The 27,999-nt window shown below is 42.0% G+C and overlaps 4 protein-coding genes across 4 annotated transcripts; 3 read left to right on the forward strand and 1 right to left on the reverse strand.

Moving 5' to 3' along the window:
- Positions 1 to 555: 555 nt before the first annotated feature.
- On the forward strand, positions 556 to 3,875 carry ogfr (opioid growth factor receptor). Its single transcript, XM_072448974.1, has 7 exons — positions 556 to 895; positions 1,255 to 1,320; positions 1,398 to 1,479; positions 1,563 to 1,641; positions 1,721 to 1,787; positions 1,904 to 2,052; positions 2,120 to 3,875. Exons 1-7 carry the CDS (start codon positions 692 to 694, stop codon positions 3,168 to 3,170), a joined length of 1,698 nt encoding a protein of 565 aa, XP_072305075.1. The 5' UTR covers positions 556 to 691; the 3' UTR covers positions 3,171 to 3,875.
- Positions 3,876 to 4,280: 405 nt separating this feature from the next.
- col9a3 (collagen, type IX, alpha 3) lies at positions 4,281 to 13,146 on the forward strand. Its single transcript, XM_072448977.1, has 32 exons — positions 4,281 to 4,557; positions 5,240 to 5,308; positions 6,276 to 6,311; positions 6,391 to 6,462; positions 6,543 to 6,596; positions 7,782 to 7,817; positions 7,901 to 7,924; positions 8,023 to 8,076; positions 8,192 to 8,245; positions 8,405 to 8,446; positions 8,525 to 8,581; positions 8,661 to 8,714; positions 8,786 to 8,839; positions 8,912 to 8,965; positions 9,038 to 9,091; positions 9,207 to 9,260; positions 9,342 to 9,395; positions 9,472 to 9,525; positions 9,616 to 9,669; positions 9,783 to 9,827; positions 9,920 to 9,973; positions 10,067 to 10,120; positions 10,568 to 10,621; positions 10,705 to 10,776; positions 11,470 to 11,505; positions 11,620 to 11,664; positions 11,842 to 11,874; positions 12,044 to 12,190; positions 12,273 to 12,327; positions 12,406 to 12,588; positions 12,654 to 12,731; positions 12,823 to 13,146. The coding sequence occupies exons 1-32, from the start codon at positions 4,492 to 4,494 to the stop codon at positions 13,005 to 13,007; spliced, it is 2,037 nt and encodes a 678-aa protein (XP_072305078.1). The 5' UTR covers positions 4,281 to 4,491; the 3' UTR covers positions 13,008 to 13,146.
- Positions 13,147 to 14,135: 989 nt separating this feature from the next.
- On the reverse strand, positions 14,136 to 16,367 carry LOC140362571 (uncharacterized). The gene is made up of 6 exons (XM_072448654.1): positions 15,839 to 16,367; positions 15,163 to 15,310; positions 15,000 to 15,093; positions 14,758 to 14,926; positions 14,275 to 14,458; positions 14,136 to 14,183 (listed from the first exon to the last, which is right to left on the reverse strand). The coding sequence occupies exons 1-6, from the start codon at positions 16,345 to 16,347 to the stop codon at positions 14,136 to 14,138; spliced, it is 1,152 nt and encodes a 383-aa protein (XP_072304755.1). The 5' UTR covers positions 16,348 to 16,367.
- Positions 16,368 to 18,298: 1,931 nt separating this feature from the next.
- On the forward strand, positions 18,299 to 27,787 carry LOC140362787 (uncharacterized). Its single transcript, XM_072448978.1, has 9 exons — positions 18,299 to 18,875; positions 19,651 to 19,875; positions 20,722 to 20,880; positions 22,024 to 22,092; positions 22,175 to 23,290; positions 23,785 to 23,898; positions 24,971 to 25,017; positions 25,097 to 26,189; positions 27,609 to 27,787. Exons 1-9 carry the CDS (start codon positions 18,375 to 18,377, stop codon positions 27,747 to 27,749), a joined length of 3,465 nt encoding a protein of 1,154 aa, XP_072305079.1. The 5' UTR covers positions 18,299 to 18,374; the 3' UTR covers positions 27,750 to 27,787.
- Positions 27,788 to 27,999: the final 212 nt, after the last annotated feature.

Here is a 27,999-nt window from a genome sequence, read left to right on the forward strand (position 1 = left end):
GATCGCCAGAACGTTCCGCAGATTGAACTCCCGCCCATTACAGCAGTAGACTCAATACATCCAGGAGTAGACTATGCTCCCAGGTTCTTAGCTGCCAAACATGTATGTCTATTATGCAGTCATAGAGTGTCAGACAATTTGGCTTTAAAGTCTGAAGAATGAAGTCTAAAGAGTAAAGTCTGGCGGTAATGTAACACTTGGATACCAGCAGTCATAAGACACAGAAGAAGAAGAAGAAAAAGAAAAAGAAGAAGAAGAAGAAGAAGAAGATGAAGAAGAAGAAGAAGAAGAAGAAGAAGAAGAAGAAGAAGAAGAAGAAGAAGAAGAAGAAGAAGAAGAAGAAGAAGAAGAAGAAGAAGAAGAAGAAGAAGAAGAAGAAGAAGAAGAAGAAGAAGAAGAAGAAGAAGAAGAAGAAGAAGAAGAAGAAGAAGAAGAAGAAGAAGAAGAAGAACAAGAACAAGAGCAAGAGCAAGAGCAAGAGCAAGAGCAAGAGCAAGAGCAAGAGCAAGAACAAGAACGCATCTTCAAAGAACAGCAGTTGCGTTCTTTCCGAGGTGCACGTGAAGGCAGCAGCAGTGCAGCAGCCGCGGCGGGCGCGCGCGCTCACGCTGCCGTTTGTCTGCGATGGAAGAGCACGAGAGCTCAGGGCCGTCCAAGTCTCCCTCAGGATGAAGACAGTCTAACATCGTACATGTCATTCACTCGAGCCAAACGCGCCTGCAGGTCTCTTTTACTCCGCACGTTTGTAAAGACTTTCCCCATTATGGAAGACGACTGTGTCTGCGAGTACGACTCGACGTGGGACACGGAGAGTGATGGAGAGGACCCGGCTGCAGAGAGCCTCCCCCGGCGGTCAAGCCAAGACAAAAACAAGTCCTCCTGGACTCTGGTCACTGTACGTGCTGTAATAGCCCTCTGTGTCACGTCTTTATGTCTGCGTTTAAGAAAAGCCTCCGCGGTGCGAAGTTCTCCGCCTTCAACTCAAGGAGGCGGTGATTTTGTTCCCACGACTCCAAAGCTAATGTTAGCATTGCTAGGCTAGCTGCTCTAGCCTATGTTAGCACACATTCTAGTGATCCAGATCTAAACATGTTACTGTGTGATTACACGAGCAGAGCTGACACATGCACTGTGTGTTTGCTTAGGTAGATTTATGTAAGTCTGGACTGTCACTTACGCAAACCTGGTTTTATGCATATGTGCTCATGTTGTTGAGGCAAGTGTGTTTCTATCTGACATTTTCTCTGTTTGCAGTGGCACCCCACTCCCAGGAACATGAGAGCAGCAAAGGACATGCAAAACTACAGAAGAGGATATCCAGTGAGTCATTTATTTGGTCTAATATTGATTCACACTGTCAATGTAAAATATTCTTATTGGTTGTTTTTACCACACAGAATTTAACTGATGACGAGTGCCCTGAGGACAAAATGAACAATCTGCAATTTTATCTCAATAAATCACCCTCTGCTCCAGACGGTAGTAATTCATTTGAATTATTACACATTACAAATCAAATGGTGTAATTAAGTCAATAATATTTTACTGTTGGTTACACACAGATGTCTACATCGATTCCTTCCTTAAAGAATGGAAAAATGACTACAAGAGATTGGAGAGAGTTCATTCTTATATTCAATGGTATGTTATGTGATGATGTATGTTTGACAGTTTACCTCAAATCACAAACCTTTTATAACAGTACTATCATTTATGTCAGGCTTTTCCCACTGAGAGAACCAGGAGTCAATTACATGGCTTCAGAGCTCACCAAGAAGGAGATCGAGGTCAGTTTAACTCTGGCCCCAGCGCACGTGGCAGAAATGAGAAAATGAACATTACGCTGCTTTATTTGCTGTCCACACACTTCACACGCTCTCAGTTATCGATGTATGTGTCATAGGCCTTCAAGAAGAGCGAGGACGCCAAGAAAAGACTTGTAGAATCATATGAACTCATGCTGGGCTTTTATGGCATGCGGCTGGTCGACAAAGACACCGGCGAAGTGAGGCGAGCAGAGAATTGGAAAGAGCGCTTTGGCAATCTTGAACGGTCAGTCTTAAAAAAAAAATGACTTAAATGTTACACTTGTACTAAAATAGCGTATCTGTTAATTCAGGAATATGCACAACAATCTGCGCATCACCCGGATCCTGAAGAGCCTGGGAGAGCTCGGGTTTGAGCACTATCAGGCCCCACTCGTGCGCTTCTTTCTGGAGGAGACGCTGGTGAAGAAAACTCTGAGCAGTGTCAAAAGAAGCGTACTGGACTACTTCCTGTTCGCCGTTCTGGACAAGCAGAAACGGCAGGAGTTAGTACGTTACGCCTATTTCCACTTCGAGCCAAAGGATAAGTTTGTGTGGTGTCCCAGGAAAATTCAGAGACAATTCCGAAAAGCGGAGAAGAGATTGGACGTCGTGGGGAACGGCGAGGGCAAAGACGAAGTGCAGTCACGGGCTAAAGCGAAGTATACGGACACGAAAGAAGAAGCGGTCGACAATAGTGCGAAGTCTCTAAAAGGCGATAAGACGAGTAACGACAAAATCAAATCGGAAACCTCTCCTGAGCCAAAAGATGACGTGGTGGAAAACGGTAACGCTTGCAGCGAGAATAACAACAACGTCGTAAGCAACGGTAGCGACTGTACGGACGACGAAGGGATGGAGCACTCGCCCAGGGCCGACGACCCGGACCCGAAAACCGACGCCAGCTCGGACCAGAAGGAGAGCGCCCAGGAAGCGGACAGCGCCATGCAAACGGACGCGGGCGGCGAGAGTAAAAAACCACCAAAGAAGAAGAGGGAGGACGACGCGGAGCCCGACAGCAATCGCGGTTCACCTCAGAAAGACGGTAAAAACGGTTGCAACAAGTCGTCGGGCCAGCAAACGCCACTCAAGACCTCCAAAGCCCCTCTTTTGTCGGGAAGAGAGGAAAAAATCCCGCGGACTGAGTTGAATCCGGCGACGGACGAGGTGGCCGAGATGTCGCAAGAAGCCACGCCGTCTGCGAATGGGTCGGCGGAAAGCGGCGGCGACAAAACGGCGGAAGAGCGGGTGAACGGGAAAGAGTCCGAGCCAATGGACACGGAGTCGAGCCCCTCGAACGGGGACAACGCCTCCACAGACTTAATCGTTAGCAAGGAAGCCGTCAACGGAACGAATAAATCATAGGAAGCGAAGTGAAAGGACAGATTTTTGAAAGACCTTCTGGCCTTATCTCTGCTTAAGATATTTATACGTTTGTTTGTTTTTTCACTTTAAAAGGACTATGGATTTGAACTCTTTCTCAAGGGCCAATCAGATCCTTTACATTAAGTTCTCAATAACGTATACTTGATAGCATTTTTAACTTTACTACTCTTTGCACTTGAAACAAATTTAGATGAGTTCTGTTCTTTACTGTAAGGATAATGTCAGATGGCATTTCTGTTAGATCCAATGTTATAATGAAGACTGAATGTCATGATTTAAGCTATATTTTAAGTAGGAAAGTAATGTTGCACAATGTGTTCTGTCGCACATTTGGGAAATTTTATCTGTTAAAATTGTGCCAAAAAATTCCGCAGACTGATTGATTGTAAAAAATATATAAGTACGTCTTAAGCAGAACCGAAAAGACTTGGCTGACATTGAAGATCTGCTGTTTATTGAGATGAGAATAGCTAAAGAATTTTAATGCTAGGGCAGTGATTTTGGTCTTGAAATTTCATGATGCATTTTTGTAACTGCACTTTTTTTTCATGTTGTAAGTTGTAGTATTTAAATAATGAAGTGTTAATAACTTTACAAAATGCTGAATTCTTATAAATGAAACTTTCTTGGCTGAACATCTGGCTATTGACCAAGCAGAATTAAAAGCTATAATGTTTAATAAAATCTGTGTTAGGCTGCTTTTGTCTCTTAACTGATACTGATGCTGATCTGAAAGCTTATTCTCGTCTTGATACGTGCACTTTACTCTCATCTAGTTCACTTCTCCAGCAGATGCTAAAAGTATTGCTGTGACTCATGCCTAAGCTGGAGCCAGTGTGGAGGAGGATTTCATCTTTCAACAGGCTGAAGAGATGAAGAATTAAGATTATCCTCACTTTTTCACTAAGCGATGAAGTCACAGTGTTAAATCCACCATTGCTGTGATGAGGGTGAGGACTAGGCCTTAATAGTACAGTTACTCTAGTAAACCCTGCTCCCCCTCCTAAAGCCACATACCTTAGTTGGCTCTGCCCACTTGTGTCCGAAATGGTTCCCTTCATCCTGGTGCATCCTTCAGCAGTCCCACTTTGACCCCCCTCGCCCCTCTGTGCGGTCCGCTGTGAGTTCAGCCCCTTCGACTGGAGACTCGGGTTTATCTGGTACTAGGCAGGTCTCCATTCAGGACCTGTACGCGCCACGTAAAGGGGCTCTCGTAGTGGGCGCAGGGGGGACTGTGGACCGGGTACCGGGAATTTGGCCGTATCTTTTTGACTCGGTTTTGTGAGGCTGAGCGGGAGCCATGGCGAGGTTCTCCGCGCTCTGGGTGCTCGTACTGGGCCAACTCCTGACGTGCTCCTCAGCTCAGGTAAGAGCGGGACTGATCCTGATCACTCACGGTGCATATGACTGTGTCCGACTGGAATCAACTACATTAGGCTTTTTGATTATGAATGGTGGATTGTAATGTTGGCTGAGAGAGAAGTTTATGCATGTTGCATCTATAAATCATATCACTTTCAGCTTTAGGCATCATAAGTGCAGGTGGCTGCGCCTCTCACGTTTGCTTCATAAGTCGTGGTTGTGTTTTCTCTGAACCTGTGGAATGTGCTGGAGATCAGCGCCAGCGCACAATGCCCTTCTGTTCACTCGCATCCAGGTTTGGAGCAACGCAGGAGTTTAGTCGAACTTCAACGAATAAAAAGTTAGAAATACCCAACTAGAAACATATTAGCACCTAAATATAACAATTTCACAAGTGTTTGGTGTTTGCTTTGCCATCGATGTGACTGTTGTGTTATGCGTCATTACGCACCACATTTATGTATTCTTTTGAAGCTAAATTGTCAACACTTGAAAAATAGTTAATTATATTCTGAAACTGTTGTTAAAGGCCTGTGATCAATAATGATGCATTGCACTGTACATGAATGAACAGGCACGTGACTGTCTTGAAACAAATTCATTTTCATTTCATTCAAGTTTCGTTTTCATTATGTTCAGAATAATTGTATTATTTTCATATTTAATTAATTAATTCCTTCTTTCAGAGGCCTGGCCCCAGAGGATCCCCTGGGCAGCCAGGGCCCCCAGGAACTGCAGGAAAGGATGGCACAGATGTGAGTTACACCCACTGAGGCATATCACAAAATCTCTGATGGTGGATGTAATGAACAAAAAATAATCACAGAAACACTGATTTGAAGATATAGTGTTATTTATGCACAAATACATTGTTTGTTAGTGTCTCCTCAAAGTGTCCACAAGCAGCATCATCATTGTTAGGCTTAAATCTCATCTTTACGGGCCAATTGAGATGTACGTCTTGTATATCAGTGTTGTATGTTTCAGATGCTTGACAAAATTATTGCTTGAATGAAATCGACCTCTGGTGTGTCCAGATGTTTTATTTTGATGTCAGTGACTCCTCCCCTTTGCCCTCCCCCAGTATTAAATGATAACTGTCAGATGGGCAGGGTTTAGCCGTCCACAGGTACATCAAATGGCATGCACTCGCTGCCTACTGGTCTGTATTTATGTTAAGTAGTTTAGATGAATAATGAAGCAGTAAATACATTTCTTTCATACACAGATGTCGTTTTTAATTTGCTGAAATCATAAAGGTTGATTTGTAAAAACACAAGGAAATTAAATTATGCAAAACCTCACTTTGGCAATAGGTTTACACTTGTGAGTCACTCATTGCGTTTACCAAGCTCCCACTTTCAATTAACATAGTAACTCTGAAATGTTTCATCTGAGGGAAGCATTTGTAACTTTTAGTAGTAGATATTTTTGGTAAAGTCTGTTAGGGACACAGAGGGCTCATTCATACATTCCCCAGGCCAGTGAGAGCCTCTCAAGTTTCAGCTCACACCTTCAGCCCCCCTTCTCTTTTCCCAAACCAAACTCAGGATTTTCTCATGTGACCAGCCACCACTGGGTCAAGTTAGTGATGTTTATTCTTCACTAGGCACTGCAGAAGAAAAAGATTTACATTAAACATGGCATACTGGCTTATTGAGATAAGAACATCCATTTTGAGGATGGATCGACTAAATGCACATGTTTGATTGTGTCTCACAGGGTAAACCTGGTCCTGCTGGTCTACCAGGAAAAGCAGTAAGTGTCATTTCAGTGATGTCTCTTGGATCAGACACAATTCGTCAGGATGAGTGACGTTGTATATCATTTTCTATAGGGGCCCAAAGGAAAAGGTGGAATTCCTGGGAAATCAGGAAAATCGGGCTTGCCTGGACTACCCGGAGTAGATGTAGGTTTATTATTCATACACGTGCACTAAAAGCTACATGGGTCATATAAAATGTATAATAATGTACTGCGTTTCTTTAGGGTTTGACCGGTCCTGATGGGCCAGCCGGGAAAGATGGGCCTGCAGGTGAATCTGTAAGTGAACAGTCAAAAGCAAACTCCTTTTAGTGAGGGGGATGAAACAGGGACATGGTAAAGTCCAACTGTCAGCCCAGATTTATCAACCTGTGCCTCATGGAGGGAATCATTTTAATGAGGGATCAAAATCGGATTTATTTCCTTTAATCCGGACCGGAATGTTTACTGCCTCTAACAAATCTCACGGGGTGAAGCTTGTGGGTCTCGTCTTATCCTCAGACAGACGAGCTGAAGATTCATGTTCTACTTGAACATGTTTAAATTAAGATGAGCCAAAAACAGAGCCAATATGGACTGTTATCGAAAACATCCACAAAAATCTTTATTTACTGGTGTGGATTGTGTTTTTGTACAGGGACAATACATTAACCAAGACTGCCAGCTGACGTTTAAAAAGGAAATAAATGACTACTACTATTTTCATTAAACTTGCAAATGTGCTGACAAATAACAAAGCTTTTTGGTACTTGTTAATTTTATTTTGCTCAGTTAGACGATTTTTGCTTTAATATGCTCTTTTATCCAAATATTATAGAAAGTTCACCAGTCGTCCACCTTCAGATTTAAAGTTATCCTATTATAGTGACCCATTATTATGATCCCGGTAGAGCAGATGTTGGAAAAACATCTAGGAATCTCGACTCTGAAGCTACATATTTAGTGTCAGCACAGATAAAGCCCAGACAATCAGACTCACTGTTAGACTAATGAGGAAGTGTGTGTCGACAAGTGCTCCTAATTACTTTGATTAGCACACCGTTATCGCACAGGCCTGACGAGAATACTCAAGATTAGACTCTTCCAACTCAAGAGGAGAGTGTTTTTACACATTTCAGTACAAGTTTGATAGTGGCAGTATGGGCATGTCAGTCAGTGTGCTGAGGTTTATTTGGGTTCTTTGGAGCTCTCACCTCAAAGACAACACAAATACAGCTGCAAGGAATCAACACAGACTAAGACCAAGAGGAAAGCTCCAGGCAAATACAACAAGCAGCACATTGTGGGTGTTTCAATGCAGAAATGTAGCAAAATATATTTAATGGGGATGAAAAGTATAAGAATAAAATAAAGGTAATAATTTGAAACTGTCTCTTGTATCCACCGTAGTGCTTCTACTTAACTTAATGAGTGTCTCACTTGTGCAATATTGTGATGTTGGGTTTGTGTGACGCCTCTTCACAGGGTGAACCAGGACCTCCTGGACCAGCCGGGCCTCCGGTAAGTAGAGCCTTAAAGACAACAAAAGCACTAATGTGGACTTTGATGTCTCTGACTTAATGCACCTTCTGTGTCTTCCGTAGGGCAGAGGGAGAGCAGGAGCTGCTGTGAGTACAAAGCTCTGATCTTCTGAAGTTTTTTTTATGTTGAAGTTCTACTTCATACAAGCTCTGCCTAAAACAAAGCAATGTTTGATTTATTTCAGGGTTTACCTGGAACTAATGGCTTACCAGGTGGAGTTGGACCACAGGGGTCAACTGTAAGAACACTTTTGTATTTAATATAAAATATGTTTCCTGATTTTTGTATTATTACCCACCAGTCAGTTCAGCTGTGTATTTAGTCAAATGGATCTTCATCATTATTTCTAATAGGGTCCTGAGGGGCTTCCTGGACTTCCTGGCCCAGCTGGTCCTGATGGCCCTCCTGTAAGTACAGGACATGTTACAAACATTGTATTATGTGTATTGTTAAACATGGGTTTATTGCCATCTAGTGGATGCTTTGTTCAATTCATTTTCTGACTCATTTCAGAGGAGACTGTTAGAATATCTATGATATTTATGCTTTCTGTTATGTAACTTCAGGGTCTCCCTGGCACACTTCAAGATCTCAATGGTGACCTTCTTGTAAGTTCTTGGTTTATAGCAGTTAGTTAGATCAACATTTTTAATTTTTTTTAATGTATTGATAACTGTTGTTTTTAGTGTCCAGCTATATGCCCCCCTGGCCCCCCCGGCCCACCTGGGATGCCAGGATTCAAGGTAAGCACAATATTACGTCCTGACATAAATCATGAATTGTATTTCCTTTTCGCTGACCTTTGGTGTGTGCCGCCCGCAGGGTCACACTGGACACAAAGGAGACAAAGGAGAGGTTGGGAAGGATGGAGAGAGGGTGAGTAAAGGAGGTCACGTGAATATCATGTCTGTCTAAGATTCTTCCCTGAGTCTAATTCACCTGTGCAGGGAGATGCAGGTCCTCCGGGGCCCCCTGGTATTCCAGGCACCGTGGGTCTGCAGGTGAGAACACACTCTTTTATTTTAACACCTCTTTTTTCATGTACAATACTCATTTGAAATGTTTGTATTTAGGGTCCGCGTGGTCTGAGGGGGCTGCAGGGGCCCATGGGACCAGTGGGAAACAGAGTAAGTACATGTTTACCTCCTGCTCCTTTTATATAAAACAAAGCTTCAGTCTGACCTTTTCCTTGACCCAAGGGCTTACCTGGCTTCAGAGGCAAACCTGGTGCTGCTGGCCTCATCGGAAAGACAGTGAGTTCCTCTCTGTTTGTAACACAAATAGCATTATACGTACATTTGCCCTTTAGCTAATAAATGGTTGGTCCCATAAATGAATAGCTGTATATGGTTCATCTGATGCTTCCAGGGCGACGCTGGAGAGAAAGGACCACAAGGGTTTAAAGGACCAAAGGGAGAGATGGTAAGTAATCAGCTTTATGCAGTACATGGCTGTGTACAAGATGTCTTTATGCAGAAGAGCAACAAAATATGACACTTTCAGGGTAAAATTGGACCCAAAGGAGCACTTGGAGGAGCCGGGCCTAAAGGAGAGCCTGTGAGTATAAGCCTGAAATACAATCACCACAATGTCCAGCTGATCCTTCTGTAACTGCCGTGTCTCGTGTTGTCAGGGTATTCCTGGAAGAGATGGCAAAGATGGCACACCAGGACTGGATGGAGAGAAGGCAAGACTCATAGTTTCCTCTGAGTTTAAATTAAAATGACGTCATTATCTCTAAAGCAAGTCCTGGAGTTGTTGTCTATTGTGTTTTCAGGGCGATGCTGGGCGCCACGGTATAGTCGGAGAGAAAGGACCAAATGGACTTCCTGTAAGAAAATGTATTTTTAGCTTCTGATCAATCAAATTATCATAATGTATTCAATCAATCAAACACGTGTAATTTAGAGCAGACACTGACCATTATATAATTGCCTCATACAGGGGCTCCAGGGAAAGGCTGGTACAAAGGGATCTAAAGGAGAAGTTGTGAGTATTGATGCAAATGAAACATGTCACAATCATACGATAATCATATAAGAGATTATTGATGTTTGTCTCGTTTCTGTTTGTGGTAAAAGGGAGATCCAGGAAAGTCTGGTGAGACGGGACCCTCTGGAGAGCCAGGTATTCCTGTATGTATCTTGTAGAATTTGAGGGAGATTACACTGTTATTTAAACAACTGAATTTTGGATTTAGTTTTTGGCAAAACTGTCTCTTCTTTTAGGGTGAGATGGGTATCCCAGGAGAGCGGGGAATCGCAGGGCCCCGAGGAGTAGCTGTAAGTAAAAGTACAGAACAAATTACACATTTACAATTTACTTGTTATGATCGTGAGTGTTACATGTTTTGGTACCATACAAAGAACAAATGTTACCATACATAAATACAGAGAATGTATAGGCAAACACAATAGCTTATTATCTTTCATCCTTCATTATACTTCATACTTCCGGTACTCAGCGAAAGTTTACATGGAACGCCCATTCCACAAGCCCATGCACACAAATACAGTTCTTCTTCACACTCCATGTGGTTTTCAAACACCACAATAAACCCATTTTGAATTCATGTTTTTAGTTGCTTCATTGTAAGCAGAATAATTGACAGCCCAAATGACTTCGTTCTGTGTGAAAATGCTTTAAAATACAGTGCAGTACACAAGACCACAGTGTAGCTCAAATTGTATATTGTACATCAAAATAATTTTGCTTTTTGTGTTCAACAGGGAGGAATTGGGCCTGTTGGCAACGTTGGGCCTCAGGGAATCAAGGGCTTCCAGGTCAGTTCCTACACATTAATGAAGAGTATGCATTAATTATTGAAGTATATAATGAGTTTGACTGACCTGTTTGTCTGTTACAGGGAATGAAAGGAGCTCTGGGGGATCCTGGTCTGCCCGGGCCAACGGGAATCCGAGGAGAGTTTGGTGAAAGAGTAAGTTGGAAGAACCACGATGTAAAGAATACTGTCACTTGGTGCAGTATTTCCAGGGCTACTTCAAATGTTTTTTGATTAAAAGAAGGGAAATGTAATAAATTAAAAAAAGTAGTACATTTATTTTGACACCAATGTCAGTCCTGTTTTATTAATTTATGTATTATTATTTTGTCGGGGTACTATTTTTGAGAATTTACTATTTATCTTTTTTAGATAGACTCTTAGAGCAATTGTGTATTTGTTTTTAATGCTTTTCAGCGTAGCAGTTTGAAAAAGTTTCAATTTCAAAATGTGCTATTTAAATAAAGTGGATTGGAAAGGAAAACAAGAAAATATAATAAAATAACCGTAGAATTCTATAGCAAAACATTTATTTGCTTAGTTAGGGGGTACTCCGAGTGTGAGACAAAGAGGGGTTACTCAAGACAAATAGGGGTTACTCAATATGCCAAAACAACATGCTGATCTTTTGAAGTCACGTGTAGTTCATCAGAAGCTGGCTGTCCAGTCTTACTCCTTGTGGTTGAAAGTGTGTACTGCAGCCAGAGGGGCTCAGACACAGGCGGCCTCTTGTTCACAGTCTGCCAAGGACAAAGCCAGTCTTTATAACTGCCATGATTTCCTTCACCTCAGGTTTGACTCCCCACTGCGCTCCCATTGCATACTTACAGTGACTCTCGCTCTTTTTAGGGTCCAGTTGGCGCTTCGGGGGCTAAAGGAGATATGGTAAATACTTCAAGAATCATTTCCTCTCAAGGCTTTGTAACTGTATCAAAGCAGATGAATAAACTAATTGAATACTACAAGCACAAGTATAAATAATTCACTTTTGAATTTTAGGGTGTGGCAGGAAGTGATGGTCTGCCAGGAGAGAATGGAGAACCTGTACGTATCTTTTGTTTTCATGTCCAAGAAGTGTTATTTTTCTAACGTGGTTCAGTGTTTCACTATGGGAATCTCCTTGGGGGTGACCATAGTGAAACACCTCACACGGGATTACGTTTTGTGACCTTGAGTTTTGTTACAATTGTTTTGTAATTAAATTCATGTTTTGAATTCTAGGGTCCATTTGGTCCGGTGGGTCAAAAGGGAGAGGTGAGTCTAAATGTTAAAGGAGATTTGTATTGTTTGATTGGTGCCTTTGTTGACCAGTTAATTACTGACATTATGCAGCTGATCTGTTTTATGTTTGTATAGTTTCATAGATTTTTTGGGGTTTTGGATTCTGAATCGTAATTGGCATTCATTTTTTCCCCAACTTTAGCCAGGCAAACGTGGAGAACTGGGGCCAAAGGGGGTGACTGGACCACAGGGTGAGCTTGGAGCAAGAGGGCCCCCAGGAAAACAAGGCTTCATGGGCTTCCAAGGAGAGCAAGGAATGCCCGGGATGGCTGGAAAGACTGGCGTACCGGTAAATTCAATGAAAACGTTTCACCCTTGAGATGTGGAATGTGGGTATGGGTGCAGATGACTTTCACTTCCTCTGTGTTCAGGGTAAACTGGTGAGTGAGCAGCACATCAGAGAGTTGTGTGGATCCATGATTGATGGTGGGTCTTGATACTAAATATATCATTGTTCAGGTAATTATTAACTGAAGATTGACCAACCTTCTGATATTGATACAGATCAGATGGCACAGCTGGCAGCTAACCTCAGACGACCTTTGGCTCCAGGGATGGTGGGTCGACCTGGCCCTTCAGGGACCCCTGGCAAACCTGGTGTGGTTGGCTCCATAGGGCACCCTGGCCCCCGAGGGCCCCCAGGGTACAGAGGGCTTCCAGGAGAACTGGGAGACCCTGGTCCAAGAGGTAAGAAGAAAACAGGCACTACAGCAAGCGCAGATACAACAAACTAATGTCCTTTGTTTAAACAGGTGACTTGGGTGAGCAGGGCGACAAGGGGCCCATCGGGAAAGCTATCGAGGGTCCGGTTGGAGACCAGGGATATCAAGGTATGAACTCTTCTACATCAGCTGCATCTTGGACACCATTGTGCTGAAAACAAAAATGTCCTTTGCTCACATTTGAATGCTGTGTCTACAGGTCTTCCCGGAGTGCCTGGCATTGTGAAGGATGGACGTGATGGGTCCCCTGGAGACCCCGGTGAGTCTGGAGAGCCAGGCAGAGTAGGAAGGACTGGGCACCAAGGATCACCTGGAATCTGTGACACATCAGCCTGCCAAGGGGCAGCTCCTCATGGGAAAACGACAAACCCCAAAAATCATTAAATTTAGACCACCGGAATCCAGCCGCCTGAGAAGATGGAGGTGACGCGTGAAGAGGAAATGAAGGACGTCTACGAGAAAATCTTTGAAATGAATTCAAGTATCACACAATAAAAGAAACATCAAAAGTGATACATTGGGAGGAGAAATACAAAACATCCAGGGAGCAACTTGAATACCAGAACAATTAAAGACAGGCATCAAGCAACATCAGTAAAAGTGGAATAAAAGTGCAAGAAATGCTCCCAATACTGTCTGATGACAGGACTTGACGTGAAATGAAAAAGAAGATTTGTGTGTAAAAACTGTACATGTTTCTATGCTTCTTGTTACTTACATAGTCTTAAAATATTCAATACAGCTCTGAACTGAATGAGTTTATTATGCCCCTTAAATGTAAATTACAGGCATTACCTCATTGACCAGAACACATCTTTGTAAAATATGTTTCACTTTTACACATTCTCTTTTGTATAAAAGCAGTAGAATAAAATAGTGACCCAAATTCCCGGAAACTGCGTGAATAATGACATGGATTCAGTTTTTTAAGTTCAGTTTTTGTGTGGTAAATCCAAGTATTAGGCTTTCAAATACATCCACATTGTTTATCAATGAGAATGTTTCTCTGAGCTTGTTTTTCATCAGTTTTAGTCCCTCTACGACCACATCCACTATGTACTGACAGTGCTGTAACTATTAAATTTACATGACTTTAAATACTATTTATTATTTTGGGTAACTGTTGTATGTACAGTAAGATTATACAGCGACATGTTGTAAGAAAAGACAAATAAAGCCACTTTTCAGTAAAAACTATTCCTTTCTACATATGAACAGTATCAGGACGATAATTAATCTCATTAGGTTATTCAAATATTATATATTAATATGTTTTCATGTTATTAAACTATAAAACTTATGTATGGAAAAATATTGAAACCCTTTAACTTTAAACTGCAAAAAACATTAACAATGTTCAACAAACTGAATTATCAGAAAATTAATTAAATGAATAAGGACATATTTTACAATTCTTTAACATAGACCGGTGAAGAAGACCAGTTCCTAATGGTGCTATAAAAAAGACGATTAAGAAATATATGAGACAGTTCATAAATAAAGCAGCAGCGGCTATGGCTTGACTGGCATGTTCTCTATGTCGCGGAGGATCTGGTGGTTCTCTAGGAAGGGACGGGCTTCAGTGCATCTTTATCTGTGAAAATCTTCTGAAATTCCTGTGAACAGGTGCATATAAGTGTGTGACATTTACAGTGGCCGAGCTGTCCTGTGACGTGATCCTCTGCAGACAAACCTCTTTGAGTGTGTCTCCATACATCTTGGTGATGTATCTGAGGTAGGCCGCAGTCCACTGCAGAGTTGATACTTTGTCAGTGTCTTTCTGACAAAACGGCACAAGCTTGTTCAGCTCATCACAGCTCAAACGAATCCTCCTCCTGGAAATCAGTGTATTATGGATTATTTAGAGATGAACCAATTCAGCTTTTTTAAGTTCCAAAGCCAATACTTTGGCTTTAGGTTATCTGCCAATAGTGCTGGGAATCACGATTTGATACAACACGCGATATAAATCAGAGATTTCTGATCAAACAACTACTTTTCTCAGCATAAGAGTTGTTTTGTAGTTTGTCAATAATTCGACTAGAAAATAAGTTGACAATTATCTCTTAATTTATTTCTGCCCAACCAAATACCTCCAGCACTGCAGTACAGGTGTATAACTTTAAGTCCTCACCTGCGCTCTCGCTCTCTGCTGTTGTGCCTCTCTTTGTGCAGACTCAGAGGAACACCATGGGCCTGTTTCTTGCTAGCAGTCTCTCCAAGTGAATCGGACGTGTCTTTGGAAGCCCTGGGTTTAGCGCGCAGCGGAACACATTTAGCTGCCGGATGTAAGGTCTTTTTATCTACAAAGAAGACCTTAGTGCATGAGAGCGAAGTTTAACACCAAATCCTGTAAGTTAAATCTACTGTACACACTGCCTGATGTAGAGTTGGTACTTGCACTGTGATTATTTGCCGGGACCCTTTCTGGGCAAATATTCAGAGGAGGTCCCTTGGGAATGACCAAGACCTGGGGAGGGGCAGTTGTGGTTTACTAGTATCAAAAATTAGGTTAAAGACAAATTACTTTTCATCTTACTTGTTCACAAAGGTTGGTGACAGGGTTGTAAATTCCTATAAGTGAGTCGGACATGTCATATATTCTGTTGTGCCTGTTCCAACTCTGCAGATGAGGGTGAGCGCTTACATCCTGTGCCTCTGAAGGCTGCTGAACTCCTTCAAGAAAACTACAGAAATACATAATTACAAATGAATGTCAGTGTAATCCCTCATTCGTACAGGAGTGGTCCATGGTAAAGTTTCAAAGGTTGCCATCTGGTCGTCGACGAGAAGAACTAGAATTTCCACAGTCCTGGGCTAGATTAGCCCTGTCCTTTGTAAAAGACAATCTATAATCTGCCTTCTGTCTACAACGCTTTACTAAAACCATGGCAGAAATCAAGCCAATCAAAGCTCTGCGATGGGGATGCCAGCACAGTACAATAGTTGTTAACGACGCTGGGTTTATCAGGTAAATATCAGTGATTGGGGAGAGATAACCAGAGTACAATAGGGGATAACAACCTGAAACTGGGCCATCAGGCAAACAAAGATTTATACAGATTTATACTTTGGAACTAAACTAAACTAGCTCAGGCAGTACAAATCATACATTTAGATTGAAAATGGCTATCAAATCGCAGTGGAAACATGTCAAAACTTGTCCAGACGACGACCGGGGAAACTTTTTCCCACCATCATCACATATTACTTACTTGTTAATAACAGCGATCAGATTATCTTGAGGTCCCAAACTTCCTGAGATGGAGTTGAATCTTTTCTCTAAACAAACTCTGGCGGTGGAGGGGCCTCTTGTCTGAGATGGGAGACTGCAGGCGTTTGACGGAGCCGTGTCGTCTTCTCTCATTTTGGCCAACACAAAGCCAGGTACTTCTCCGTAACATAGCGGCGTCTTTTCCTCTGGTAAAATAACCTCATGTCCATCAGATGACGTGGACAGGTCAATGGCTTGTGTGGTCGCCAATGGAGATGTTACTGTATCTTTAGACAGGCTTGTGTTCTGATCTGCTGCCATGTCTGACACTTCCATGTGTGTTTGAATGATGTGCTGAAGATGAGTGAACTCGCCTTCGGACATCTCTGTTAGATTCAGCTCAGGACCCAGCATTTGTCCTTGGTCATGGGTCAAAATCGTGCCCACAGTGTCAAAGCCGCGCACTTTGCCAGGCAACATGTGCAGGGGTCTGCTGTTACACGCTGACATCCTTCACTGTGTGCTGCTGAAAAAGTACAGTTTGTGTTCAAATTATGCTGCTGATCGTTCATTATTTATATTATGATTTTCGTTTTGTAGTTAATATAAAACTATAACATACGTAGGAGTCAATATTCTACATTGGATCAAAAAAAAGGTCGATTGACTTTCTGGTATTTCACCATAACAAGATTTTCATTTCAAATTAGGGCTGCAACAATTAATCGACTAATTGTGATTAGTAGACAAAAACATTTGCATTGTCAAATTTGGACAAGTATAACTAACCAATCGACTAATCAACAATTAAAACAATCATAAGCTGCAACCATATATCAAATAATTGCAAGTAGTAAGTACAAAGAAGACCTAATGTAGGTGATTTTTTTTTTTTTTAACTTTCCCAGCACTGTGAAACTCAAACATGCATAAATTAATCAAAATGAAACTAATTATGAGGTAACTATGTTATAACGTAGTTAAAAGCTCAAAAAATAAGATTTGACATCATATGTAACCCGAAGACACTTTGTTAGCTAACCTGTCATTAGCCAACATTGGTCCCGTAAGTTACTAAATTAAGGTTTAACTTGAGATAGTCTCTGTTTGATCATCAATAATCAAACCCATTCATAAATAACATGTGGATTTGTAAAATGAGTGTGAATAGTTTCATCATGACCGGACAACAAACCTTCAAACGTGAAAACGTAAAGCTGCAACAAACCAAAGCGACCGTCATCATTTACGTAAACAGGAGCGTGATTGATGCCGGGGTCTATCTATTATTACAGTATGTTTTCATTTTTATTTGTATTTCTTTTTTTTTATCTCTATCAAATTTTGTTTTGTTTAATGATATTCATTTTTTAGCACACTACATTGATTTGGGTTCTTTTGCGTTGGACACTAGTGTTATACTGACTTTCACCACTAGATGGAAGCAGACGCTGTGAAACCATAGACGCAGGTAAAACCGTGTGCAGGTAAATAGAACTCTAGAAAGATATCGCCATGGCAACCTAGCATACAATTCCGCCATGTTCTGACTGCTGTAAAATTTGAATAAAGGGATCTGGGCCTTTTCATATCTAATGTCTAAAGCAATTAAAATTAAAAAAAAAAAAACTTTTAGGAAATACATTCTTCTTCTACATCTGTAAATTTAACTGTAACACTGTGTACATACTAAGTCTATTTTGATCTTATTGGTTTTATTTAAAGTGTCTTTCTTTAAAGCATGCCTTATTTGATATATTTAACTTCATCATTGTTAACTGTTGTATGTTGCACCAATTCACCAAAACAAGTTCCTAAGCTGTGAATTTTGTTCACTGACAATGACAATAAACCTTTTCTGATTCTGATACTTGTATAGTGACATATATGAAGTAAACAAAATTATGAATGGTCGTGTATTGACAAACAAACAAATTCCACATAAAATATAGCGCAGTCCAGTGTTGTTAGTGTAAATATTCACTTTACCTGACATTTATTCTATCCACATGCTGCACTGTCCATAATCATAGCTATAGCCACCTTTTACATATAATTATAATACACTTAAATCACTTTAACTGCTATTTATTATGGTGTTTGTTCTGTCCATAAGCTACACTGTTACATAACCACGGCCTTGGCCACTCATTCTATATAAGAGGGGGTTTTCTTTTGTCTTTTGCTCTTTTCCACATTGTGTTAGATTTTAGACTATTTTAAAGTTAATGATCTTGTTTTTTCTGTTTTTTTCCTTGCATGCATCTCTCCTAGATAACAATCCAATCTAAGTACACCCACAGCCATAAAACTACTACTGATATATCCTACTATTAGTGACTATTAGTGAGAGAGAGAGAGAGAGAGAGAGAGAGAGAGAGAGAGAGAGAGAGAGAGAGAGAGAGAGAGAGAGAGAGAGAGAGAGAGAGAGAGAGAGAGAGAGAGAGAGAGATCAGTCTGACTCTGGGCTCAGATGAAGCAGCAACAGCAGCATCGCCTCCAACTAAACTTCATTCATTCTAACCAGAAGCTGTGAGATGAACAGAGAAGGGGAAAAGAGGAGCGCATCTCGGAACCTTAATAAGCCACTAAAGACCCAGCAGCCTGGCACTCAAAAAAAGAAGAATGAGAAAGAGCTGCGGGCTGAGTCTGTGAAGGAGGTCAACCCTATGGGACCTCAGGGGAAGCGCCAGGGGAAAGTGTCCGCGAGGCCCGCCGGAGGAAGCCCAGGCGGCCCCGCGGCGCACAGGAGGCTGTCGGACGCGAGCAACACTTCAGAAGACCTGAGCAAAGACTCCGGCTGTCTGTCTGCGAAGCTGTCCTCCTCTGGCAGCGACACCGAGTTAAGCTGGATGGACGGCAGAGCTTATGAGAGCCAGGACAGCGAGGGGAAAGAGGAGAAGGAGACGCGAGTGGAGGTCCCAAAGCCGGGGTCGTGTCGCTCCCCTGGGGTCTACATGGAGCTGATCATGGGGGAGACCACCGAGGACCTGGCCAGGGAGGTGGAGGACCTCAGATCAGAGAATGAATATCTCAAAGTAAGTCAATTGGATTTCACATAACTTAGTTTGTCAAATAGAATCATGGTGACTTACATCTGACTTACAGTGATTTCTGTGCTAAAATGTACCTAAGTAGGCCACTTCTGTTGCTCTGCAGGCTTCTTTATTTGAGTCGTACTTTTGTGGAGTAGGCCTCCTTATTACTTTCACTTCTCTACTTTCTGATCTGACAAATCAATCTAACTCTTCTCCTCTATGAAGGGTTCAAAGTAAGTGTTTCATTCTTTCGACATCTTTAGTCCTATTTAAGCCTTATGATGTTCACTCCTGAGACTTAAGTTGTGCAGATCGTGTCACTGCCACAAACTCATGATAAAGGGGGGTTCTCTTTGCAGGTTATGGGTGTTAGATTGGACCATTTGTTGTGGCTTGGCTTTAATTTATTTTTGGCATCGTTATGCAGTTAACAAGCTTTGAGTTTGCTTATTCTTGCTTTTGTTTTGGATACAGCAAATATACAACATTTTGGCTTATTGAATTGTTTTTACATTGTATCTGTGACATCTTACACCATTTATACAGGGTGTATGGAACAGGACAAAACCTGTTTATTTGTTTTCTTCATTCAAAGTTTGATTACATCCAGCTCTTATGAACGGGGCCCATACGCTTCTTGCATGCACGTTTGGTTAACCCTACAGGTCCAGACCAAGGTCCTGCCTCACGCTCTGGACACAGCAGGTCGCCCCATGTTTGACCCATTGAAGAATGGGTCAAACACAGAGGCCAACATCCATTTGTGTTTTTTCAGGATGAACTGGAGGAGCTGCGATGTGAGATGTTGGAAATCCGAGACTTGTTTCAGGAAGAAGAGGTTTACCAAATACAACAGTTACGACTTCAGTTGGACCAGGCCAACAAGACGTGTCGCATTCTGCAGTACCGCCTCCGGAAGGTCGAGCGGCGCAGTATCCGAGTGGCACAGACCGGGCAAGTGGATGGAGAACTGGTGCGATCCTTGGAACATGACATCAAGGTAAGCCAAGATTTAGGTGCTTGCCAAGATCTAGACTTAATGTTTTGAAGGACTGTTTGAGGATTTTTGCCAATTCAAAACATATATTATTTTAATTTGAAATTTGAATTTGCTGTGGCAATGGTCCCAGTTTTTCTTTACTCTGAATCTCTTGGATAATTTACTCCAACCTTCGATCATGCACTGGAAACAAAAACGGCATCAGAAAATCAAATCAAACTGTGGAATGAAAACGAATAAAGATATTTTGCTTATGGTGTCCATTCATATCGTTAATAACAATGTTATTGTGACATTCCTTATGTAAACCCCATAGCCTGCCTGGAACTGCTCTGAAACACTTCTGAATCACTCCCATTCCAGCTACCACCATCAAAGTCTGACGTCATTAAGTTATGTCTCATTTAGTATGCTCTACAATCATTGCCTTTTGCGTACAATTGTAGCTGTATAATCTGTTGACGCATGGCTTTTTGCTGTGTGGTAAAGTACTGCCTGCTGTGGACCTCAAGCCGCAAGAAATTCATTAGCTCCAAATGTCTTCATCATGTGCCCTGTTTATATTTGTGCCACGCTAAAGTGCAATTATGTGGTTAAATGTCGCGCATGAGTAGGAGATCTCAAAGTATGGTAATCTTGCTCAGACCCATGTCAGGTCAGTCCACATGTCTCTGTGGTCACAACTTAATTACTTTGCTGAGAATTCCCATAAGTATTGCCAAACTCCCACTTTCTTCTGGATGTGCCTCTCAATTTTATCTTCAAACCTCTGTGCACAACAGGAAAGGAAAGTGAGTCATACGTTGTGTGGCTCACATCACCAATGTTCTCCTTTTTTATTTGCAGGTTGCAAAAAGTGTATCACTCCGACTTTATAATGAGTTGGAAGCGGTGCAGAAGAAGAATCTGCAGTTGGAGTGGGAGAATGAGGCGCTGCGTGAGAAAACTCAGGAGCTGGAAGTGGCCAAACAAGTGCTTCAGGCCGAGGCAGAGAAGGTCAGGGAGGTAAGACCTATTAGCTTATCTGACTAAGACCTGAGAGTAATTAGCTTAATCAAGCATGAAGCTGCAACAGCACAAGGAACAACAGACTTTGAGCTAAAGAAATAATCAAGGACACAAAACATTTTTAATGAAATAATGAATACAATATTGTTCAATTTCGATTATTATTATTTAGTAGTATCTGCATCAGTAAGTGAGTTAGTACCAAGCCCCACAGTGAGTGGACTTGTTGTCAACACAGTCCATAACTCTGCATCCCTTCACGAGCTCACAGCTGCACCCACAGTCCAGTTGTCTGGAGCCTGATGTCATGTGACACTTGAGCTGGGACAGGGAGCGATACGAGGCCTGGGCAGCTGCTGCTGGGGCTGGGTCCGGTGGGTCCGGTATGTGGATGTCTCAGCCTCCAGGCACAGCTGAGGGTTAAAGCAAAGGAGTTAAACCAATGGCTGTGCGCCAAAAGATTACAAAAATAGACTGCTGAATTCTCTATTTCTACTTTTATTAAGCCAGCCTAAATCGGGATCAGTGTATAATAGCATTCATTGTGCCCTGGCACACTGACCTACAAATATCAATAAAACGCTTCTCTGGCACCTCAGGGAGAATGAACCTGACCAGGTCTGTTTATTCAGCTTCTTTTCATTAATGACAAAGAGTATATCTAGGATTCAGTACTTTGGAAACACAGTACGATCTACTCATGTAGACATCGATTTCCCGATACACACAGGGAAATCCACCTACATTACCGGTACGGTACATTACCTAATCATTACCTAAAATGTTAGTGTGCGCATCATGCAAATAATTGTTTGCTTTACATGATAAACTCACGTATAATGATAACAGGTACAAAGGTCATTTTGGCTAAAATGTCTTGGTTAAATCCATCAGAGGATAACAAATTTACCAGTACTGTGCTACTTGCAGTTTAGTTGCATTTGCTACTCTCTCAGTCTTATTAATACTGAAGTATCCTGTTGAGTGTGTCTGAGTGAGACAAAGCCAGAGACAGAAGCTTACATTCCTTTCATACTCAGACTTAAATGTACTGCCACTGTCACTCTAACATGGACAAACACTTTTATTTGCAATTCATTTTACATTGCATGTTTAGGATAACACTTCGTTTTCTTTTAGAGCGCTGTCAAAAAGAAGAATGTCAGATCATCCACTGGTAAAGCTGAGAAAAGACTTTCACTGATCGAGGTATAATAAATAAATACATAAATATACATGTACATAAGTGATGACATTGATAGATCTAAGTTGTTTTTGTTTGTTCTTGTAGGATGACAGCGCTGATCTCAGGTGCCAACTCCACTTTGCCAAAGAGGAATTAGCTCTCATGTGCAAGAAGCTCACCAAGTTGGTATCAGACAGCGAGGGCATGCAGGACGAGCTGAACAAGTACCGTACGGCTTATGGCGACATACACAACGCTCAGCTGCCCGAGGGTCAGCAGAACTCCACCCGCGCCAGAGAGGCAGAGGTCAAAAACCACTTAAAACTGGTAGAGGAGGAGGCTACACTTCTGAGTCGTCGGATTGTCGAGCTGGAAGTGGAGAATCGTGGTTTGAGAGCAGAAATGAGTGACTTGAGAGAGAAGACTGGGGCCGGCATGGAGGACGAGGAAACTGATAATACTTCATTAGAACAGAACAGAGAGGCACAGATGCAGAGTTCAAGGGAGCAAGGGAAGGATGAAATAGCCGAGGTGCAAGATTGTACTGAGCTGGAGCTGGTTTCAGAGGGAAACGTCTCTACGTGTGACATCACCAGAGAAGGTCCCGTGGGTGGCGAATGGGACCCGTCTGACAACCACGAAAGCTTCAGCAACCATAAACAAGACGCATCTTTCAAACTATTGCCCCAGAAAGACTACGAAACACTGCTGGCACTCCGAGACCACTCCTGCATTCTGAGCACGGCCATTCAAGTGCTGATGATGCCCCCTAAAAACGGCCTTAGCTCGTCATCCTCGTGCACGTACGCTCCACTCACAGAAGAGATCGAATTGAATAAAACTCACTGCTTTCTCCCTGGGCCTTTAAATGAGGCGCTGGAACTGTTTCAGACCATGCTCCTGCCTTTCATCGGGAGGGTGGAAGCGCTACTGATGGAGGGAGATTTAGATCAGCGCACCCCCCACACTGAAGCCCATGTTTGGCAGCAACGCGCGTCCTCTTTCCCATCTGGAGACACCACAGGCGACATTCAAAAGTCACCAAGTAAACAAGAGTGTGTGGAGGACCTGCGCACTGCGGAGGTGAAGGAGAGAGCCAGGCAGAGTCAACAGGCCGCTCCAACACAGCCAGACTCTGTACAGCGCTGCAGGGATCCGAAAATGCAACAATGTCTACAGATCCTGTGGCTTCTGCATCAGTGGTGCCAAGGAGAAAATGAGGTAGAATTTAATAAAGCATTATTTTATCAAAGGCTGAAAAACTATTGGGCATAAGTTGGAATGTCAAGATTATTCGGTTGATAATCGGTCGATAATCGTGATTATTCAGGTCACAGCATAATTGTAAGAACTCAAACTTAATAATAAGTGTGACTATTTTTAGGCAAAATTAAGTATTTTCAATTCAATCTTGAGTTCAATGAATACATCTACACGTTAAGTACTTTTTAGCAGCCTGTTTGTATCACATTTACTTTTTTGTCATTCAGAAAAATGCTGCGGATTTTTCCCACAACAATTTTAGAACTAATATGTCACACAATTACTCTGTAGAATACTATGTAAAGATAGATGTGTGTGTGTGTGTGTGTATATATATATATATACCACAGTACCACAGTGACGCACAAAATGTCACCAAAATGCCATTCAAATTCCAAGCCACCATTTGATAAACAGTGCTGAATGTTTATTATACGTTCTTTTAAATGTAGAGCCAAACCATGTCAGAGCTGGGTGGATTGCTGCGGGACGTCGCTGCACAGCTTCAGGACGAGCCGATCACATTTGACAGAGAGTCCAAAGCCATGCGCAACGAGGCAGCTGAGGTAAGCATGCTGTTTACACTGAAGGCACGGGCCCCTGCAGGGGCCCCTGCTGCTGCTGCTGCTGCTGCTGCTGCTGCTGCTGCTGCTGCTGTCGCCTGGGAGACAGAGCGCGAGCCAAGGAAGTCTGACTGACAATCAGCGGCCCAGGCATCATGAAAGCTCAGTATATAAACTCAGTATTTAGGCTAATCCACTGAAGAGGCTACGGCCAAACAGGACATGCACGTTTACAACTACAGCAGCAAGCAGCAAACTGACTTTGCATCTTTTTTTCAAGTGTATGATGATATTTATATATACTTAATATACTTAATACATATCTGTGTCCTCAGATAAGAATTAGGTTGATGGAATTTAGATTTTGTGGTTTGGTTCTCAAGCTGATTTCCAAAAGGAAAGCAGTATAAGCTCCTCATTTTATGTTGCCAGATCCGATGACTAAAATCAGTTTGCGATAAACCCAAATGGTCTTAATGTGACAGCTAATGGCCTTCAAGTTCAGTTTGAGCTCATGTTACAGCTATTTCTGTTACAGTTAAGTGAGAAATAATTCTTACTAATCTCTATATTTATTTTTGCTAACAGAGATGTGTCTGTGCTGATTGTCCCCTTGTGCAAAGCGTCTTTGTCTTGAAAAGTGCAATAATAGATTATTTTTACCTACTTAAATTTTATTTTTCTAAATAGAATTATCATAGAAAAGGTTTCAAAGGTAGACATTTCAACAATATTGTATATCCGAAATTCAATTCCCCTGAAACTGCCTTTGTTCACCTATTTGTTTCCTGTGCCTTTGTCTCACCTGAAACTGACCCTGTCTTTTACCTGTTGGACCTATTATGGGTCATTACAGTCCTACTGACTGAAAAGTTGAGTTTCTCAAACCAGCTCCTCAAATAAAAGAAAATAATCTCGAATGCATTGATTTTTAAAATATTGTCCAGATGTCTACCTTTTCTACAAAGATCACTCCAGGACGAATGAGAGATTACACCGACTGTATAGATAGATGTTCAGAAAGTCAACATTTTTTCAACCATCAAAATAACTTCAACATTTGTTTCTCCCTCAGAATGCTGTTAGCCATGTTTTCGACCGTGAACCCTCTGTCTCTCCCAGGTTTGTTTTTCCTTCTGCCTCTTAGTATGCCTCATGATTCTTCACACTGTGACTCATGTTTCACCTGTTGCTTTCACAGAGCACATGTCTCTAGAGGAAGCAGGCGATATCTTTCTCAGTGCAACAAAAATATTAAAAACTGGTGCTACACAAACCAGGAGGCTGCCCAGCTGGATCGAGAAGACCCTGTGAAAACGTGGGACCACCTCATCATGCCGCTCAGTTTCCCTGGTCTAGACTTTCATCAGATATCTGTGGAAAGGAGCAACACGGCCCCGGAGAAAACTGCTGTTCGCATTTACTACAGCCCTCCGTCGCGGCGCAGAGTTGCCCTGGCGCAGCTAAAACAAAGCCCTCTTATCGACAGAGAATCAGTGAGCACTACCTCACCATGGTTCACTCCTCCCTCCTCACTTTCTGTGCTTGGTCTGAACTCCAATCTAAGTGACGATATGAAGGAAATTACTGCAGGCTGGATTGGCCCTCAACAGAGATGGGTGAACACCGCCAGCTTAGGTACGCAGACCCAGACCAGGCCGCAGATGGTGAGCGTGGCCATGCAAACCGACGTCCCCCGTGGGCCCGTGTCCCTGAGGAGCCCAAATCGTGTCCTGAGCCCTCCACTGTCCTCCCCACTTTCTCCTCCTCCGAACGGGGTCATGGGGCGAGCAGAGCGGCCCAGATCTGCTACTACATCTCCCAAACTTCGCAGACACTCGTCCTCGATCACCTCCTCCATGTCACAATCTTCTTCTTCCTTATCGTCGTCAAGCAGGGATCGAGTGATGTGGAACCCAGCGCAGCAAAACCACAACGGACTGACGTGGACGAGACAAACCAGTCAAAGAGTAGTTGCGGCGACCTGCGAGCAGCCAGAACGCAGCACCAAACCTCCCACAAAACCAGCGGCGGCCAACAAATGTGGGCTTGTCTCCGAGTTCCTGCGCAGGGTGAGTGGAAGAGCAGACAAGCCCATGCAGAGTACTGGGCACAAAACCAAGAGCAGCAGCCCCCTTAAGAACTTGGAGCGGGTCCCGACAAGGTCGTCTGGCGTGCCACTGCAGAGGAACGACAGCGTGACCAGGATTGTCAACCAGCGCTTCATGAAGCAGAGAGAGGAAAGAGCCAGCGGTCAGAGCCAGGGAGTCCGAGTGAACCCCGTCCCAGGAGAGGTGAGGCTTTCAGGCAGAAAGGATGAAGCCACTGAGATGGACATTTTTGTTATAATATATCTTGTCCGAAATGAAAATATACATTTGATGGTCCAAATCGTGTAGTGACGATTTTAAGGTGCATCAAAATGTACGTATCAACATTTTGACTGTGTCCCAGCTCAAATTGAAAGTCTATTGAAAGTCTATATGACAGGTTGGACTACATCTTTCACTAAAACGTAGTATTTCAGATTTTACTAAACATTTTGTTGTCCCCAGTTTGACCATTTTTGTAAAGTTTAATAATTGTACTTCCTGATTGGACATGAGCAGAAAATATTACAACAGTTTCCTTATCAAACATACTGAAAAAAAGAGCCAAAATCCATATAAACTATACAAAAGTTATGATTTGACAAACAATAATACCATATAACCCTGTTTGTTTTGTGGAATGATCCACTGGCAGAAAAAGTGTATCAAGTGTAAATTATCTAAGTTTTCATTGGCTTGATTGATGGTAGAGAGATTCCTTTTTAGAACTCAACTTAATTTCAAATTCTTATCTTTCCAAAATGTCTTGCAACAGGTGCTATCCTACCAAACTAAGTCATAATTAGGAAACCAGGAGAACCTTCATATTGACTTTCTTCAGGAAGTTAAGCAAGTGGTGCCAGGTTTCAGGTCACAGATCTGTATATACATAAGATATATATTGTATCTTTCATGACATACTGCGGAACATTCCAGGCAAAACAATAATGGAAGCAATAATCTTTTTGAAAACAAGTAAGTGGTGAATTCTCTCCACTAGAAAAGTAATGCAGTACATCTAAATCTATGTTGTCTTTTCACAATAAAAAACAACATATTGACATGGAGTAAGAATGTAATAGTGATGACGATATTAAGACAGTTATCACATATTTTTACTTAACAAAAGGGTTTATTATCAATAGCTTAGTTTTAAACATAAAAGTAAGATCAAGGAAACCTGTGAAATGTGAGTTATTCGGTTCATTAATGAATGATAGAGCTATGGAATAGAATGCCAAAAACTTTACGTTTGTGTCTAGACATTCCAAACCTCCATGGAGAAACATTAGCAAAATCAATGTTAAAAATAGTACATACAGTACTTTTATCACTCTATCTATACACTCAGAATACCTTTAAAAGAATGCTAATTTTAGTTTTTAGCATCTCAAATCTCCATGGTTTAGGCTGACTGAAAATACACACTCTGAAATGTGACGACGCAATCCTGAGCTCAATACAATGATTATTTTCACTGTTTCTAATCTGTGTTTCAACAGAGCTTCAGATTCTTGCAAGATTGTGACAGAAGAGTTATATCCACTTATTTAGAACTTGTGTTAAAAAAATGACACCGCTGTACTATGTGTATTCATAAACTTTTCTCCTCTTTTCTTTCAGGAATCCAACTATGACTGTGGCTCCGGTGGCTCTTTGTCTTTCTGCTTTTCTCGCCCGTCTCGTTCCACACCGCGGCCGACATCACACCAGGTCAAAGTTCAGCCGCGCAGATACAGTACACCTCACTCCAGCTGTGCATGAGTCCTGCCCGGTGTGCAAATGTAAAAGATATTCATTATTGTGTATACTTTAGGTGCCATTTTGAGCACTTTTCACCATTCAAAAGATATCATATTTTACTTTTAATTGTTAATCGCTACAGCAACGGTGCTAATTTTTAATCACTCTGAAATGCGTGAATAAAAGACTAATCCAATTGCAAGAATATGTAATTATGTTGAGTTGTATGATGGTACAAGCTGCCTGATAACATTCATTTGGTGCAATATGT

The sequence above is a fragment of the Eucyclogobius newberryi genome, unplaced genomic scaffold, assembly GCF_026437365.1.
Source record: "Eucyclogobius newberryi isolate DKJ021-1_F unplaced genomic scaffold, fEucNew1.0.hap1 SCAF_17, whole genome shotgun sequence".
NCBI lineage: Eukaryota > Metazoa > Chordata > Actinopteri > Gobiiformes > Gobiidae > Eucyclogobius > Eucyclogobius newberryi.

What these genes read in the sequence shown, in the direction of transcription:
- LOC140362571 (XM_072448654.1), bottom strand. Translation starts at nt 16,347, where the DNA reads ATGTCAGCGTGTAACAGCAGACCCCTGCACATGTTGCCTGGCAAAGTG. An exon ending in TCACCAACCTTTGTGAACAA is followed by an intron (nt 15,094 to 15,162) that starts GTAAGATGAAAA and finishes GCCCCTCCCCAG; the next exon opens with GTCTTGGTCATTCCCAAGGG. An exon ending in TACCAACTCTACATCAGGCA is followed by an intron (nt 14,927 to 14,999) that starts GTGTGTACAGTA and finishes TCTTCTTTGTAG; the next exon opens with ATAAAAAGACCTTACATCCG.
- LOC140362787 (XM_072448978.1), top strand. Translation starts at nt 18,375, where the DNA reads ATGAACAGAGAAGGGGAAAAGAGGAGCGCATCTCGGAACCTTAATAAG. An exon ending in CCTTGGAACATGACATCAAG is followed by an intron (nt 19,876 to 20,721) that starts GTAAGCCAAGAT and finishes TTTTATTTGCAG; the next exon opens with GTTGCAAAAAGTGTATCACT. An exon ending in AGGCAGAGAAGGTCAGGGAG is followed by an intron (nt 20,881 to 22,023) that starts GTAAGACCTATT and finishes GTTTTCTTTTAG; the next exon opens with AGCGCTGTCAAAAAGAAGAA.
- ogfr (XM_072448974.1), top strand. Translation starts at nt 692, where the DNA reads ATGTCATTCACTCGAGCCAAACGCGCCTGCAGGTCTCTTTTACTCCGC. An exon ending in ACTACAGAAGAGGATATCCA is followed by an intron (nt 1,321 to 1,397) that starts GTGAGTCATTTA and finishes TTTACCACACAG; the next exon opens with AATTTAACTGATGACGAGTG. An exon ending in GTTCATTCTTATATTCAATG is followed by an intron (nt 1,642 to 1,720) that starts GTATGTTATGTG and finishes CATTTATGTCAG; the next exon opens with GCTTTTCCCACTGAGAGAAC.
- col9a3 (XM_072448977.1), top strand. Translation starts at nt 4,492, where the DNA reads ATGGCGAGGTTCTCCGCGCTCTGGGTGCTCGTACTGGGCCAACTCCTG. An exon ending in AAGGACCAAAGGGAGAGATG is followed by an intron (nt 9,261 to 9,341) that starts GTAAGTAATCAG and finishes TGACACTTTCAG; the next exon opens with GGTAAAATTGGACCCAAAGG. An exon ending in CAGGGCCCCGAGGAGTAGCT is followed by an intron (nt 10,121 to 10,567) that starts GTAAGTAAAAGT and finishes TGTGTTCAACAG; the next exon opens with GGAGGAATTGGGCCTGTTGG.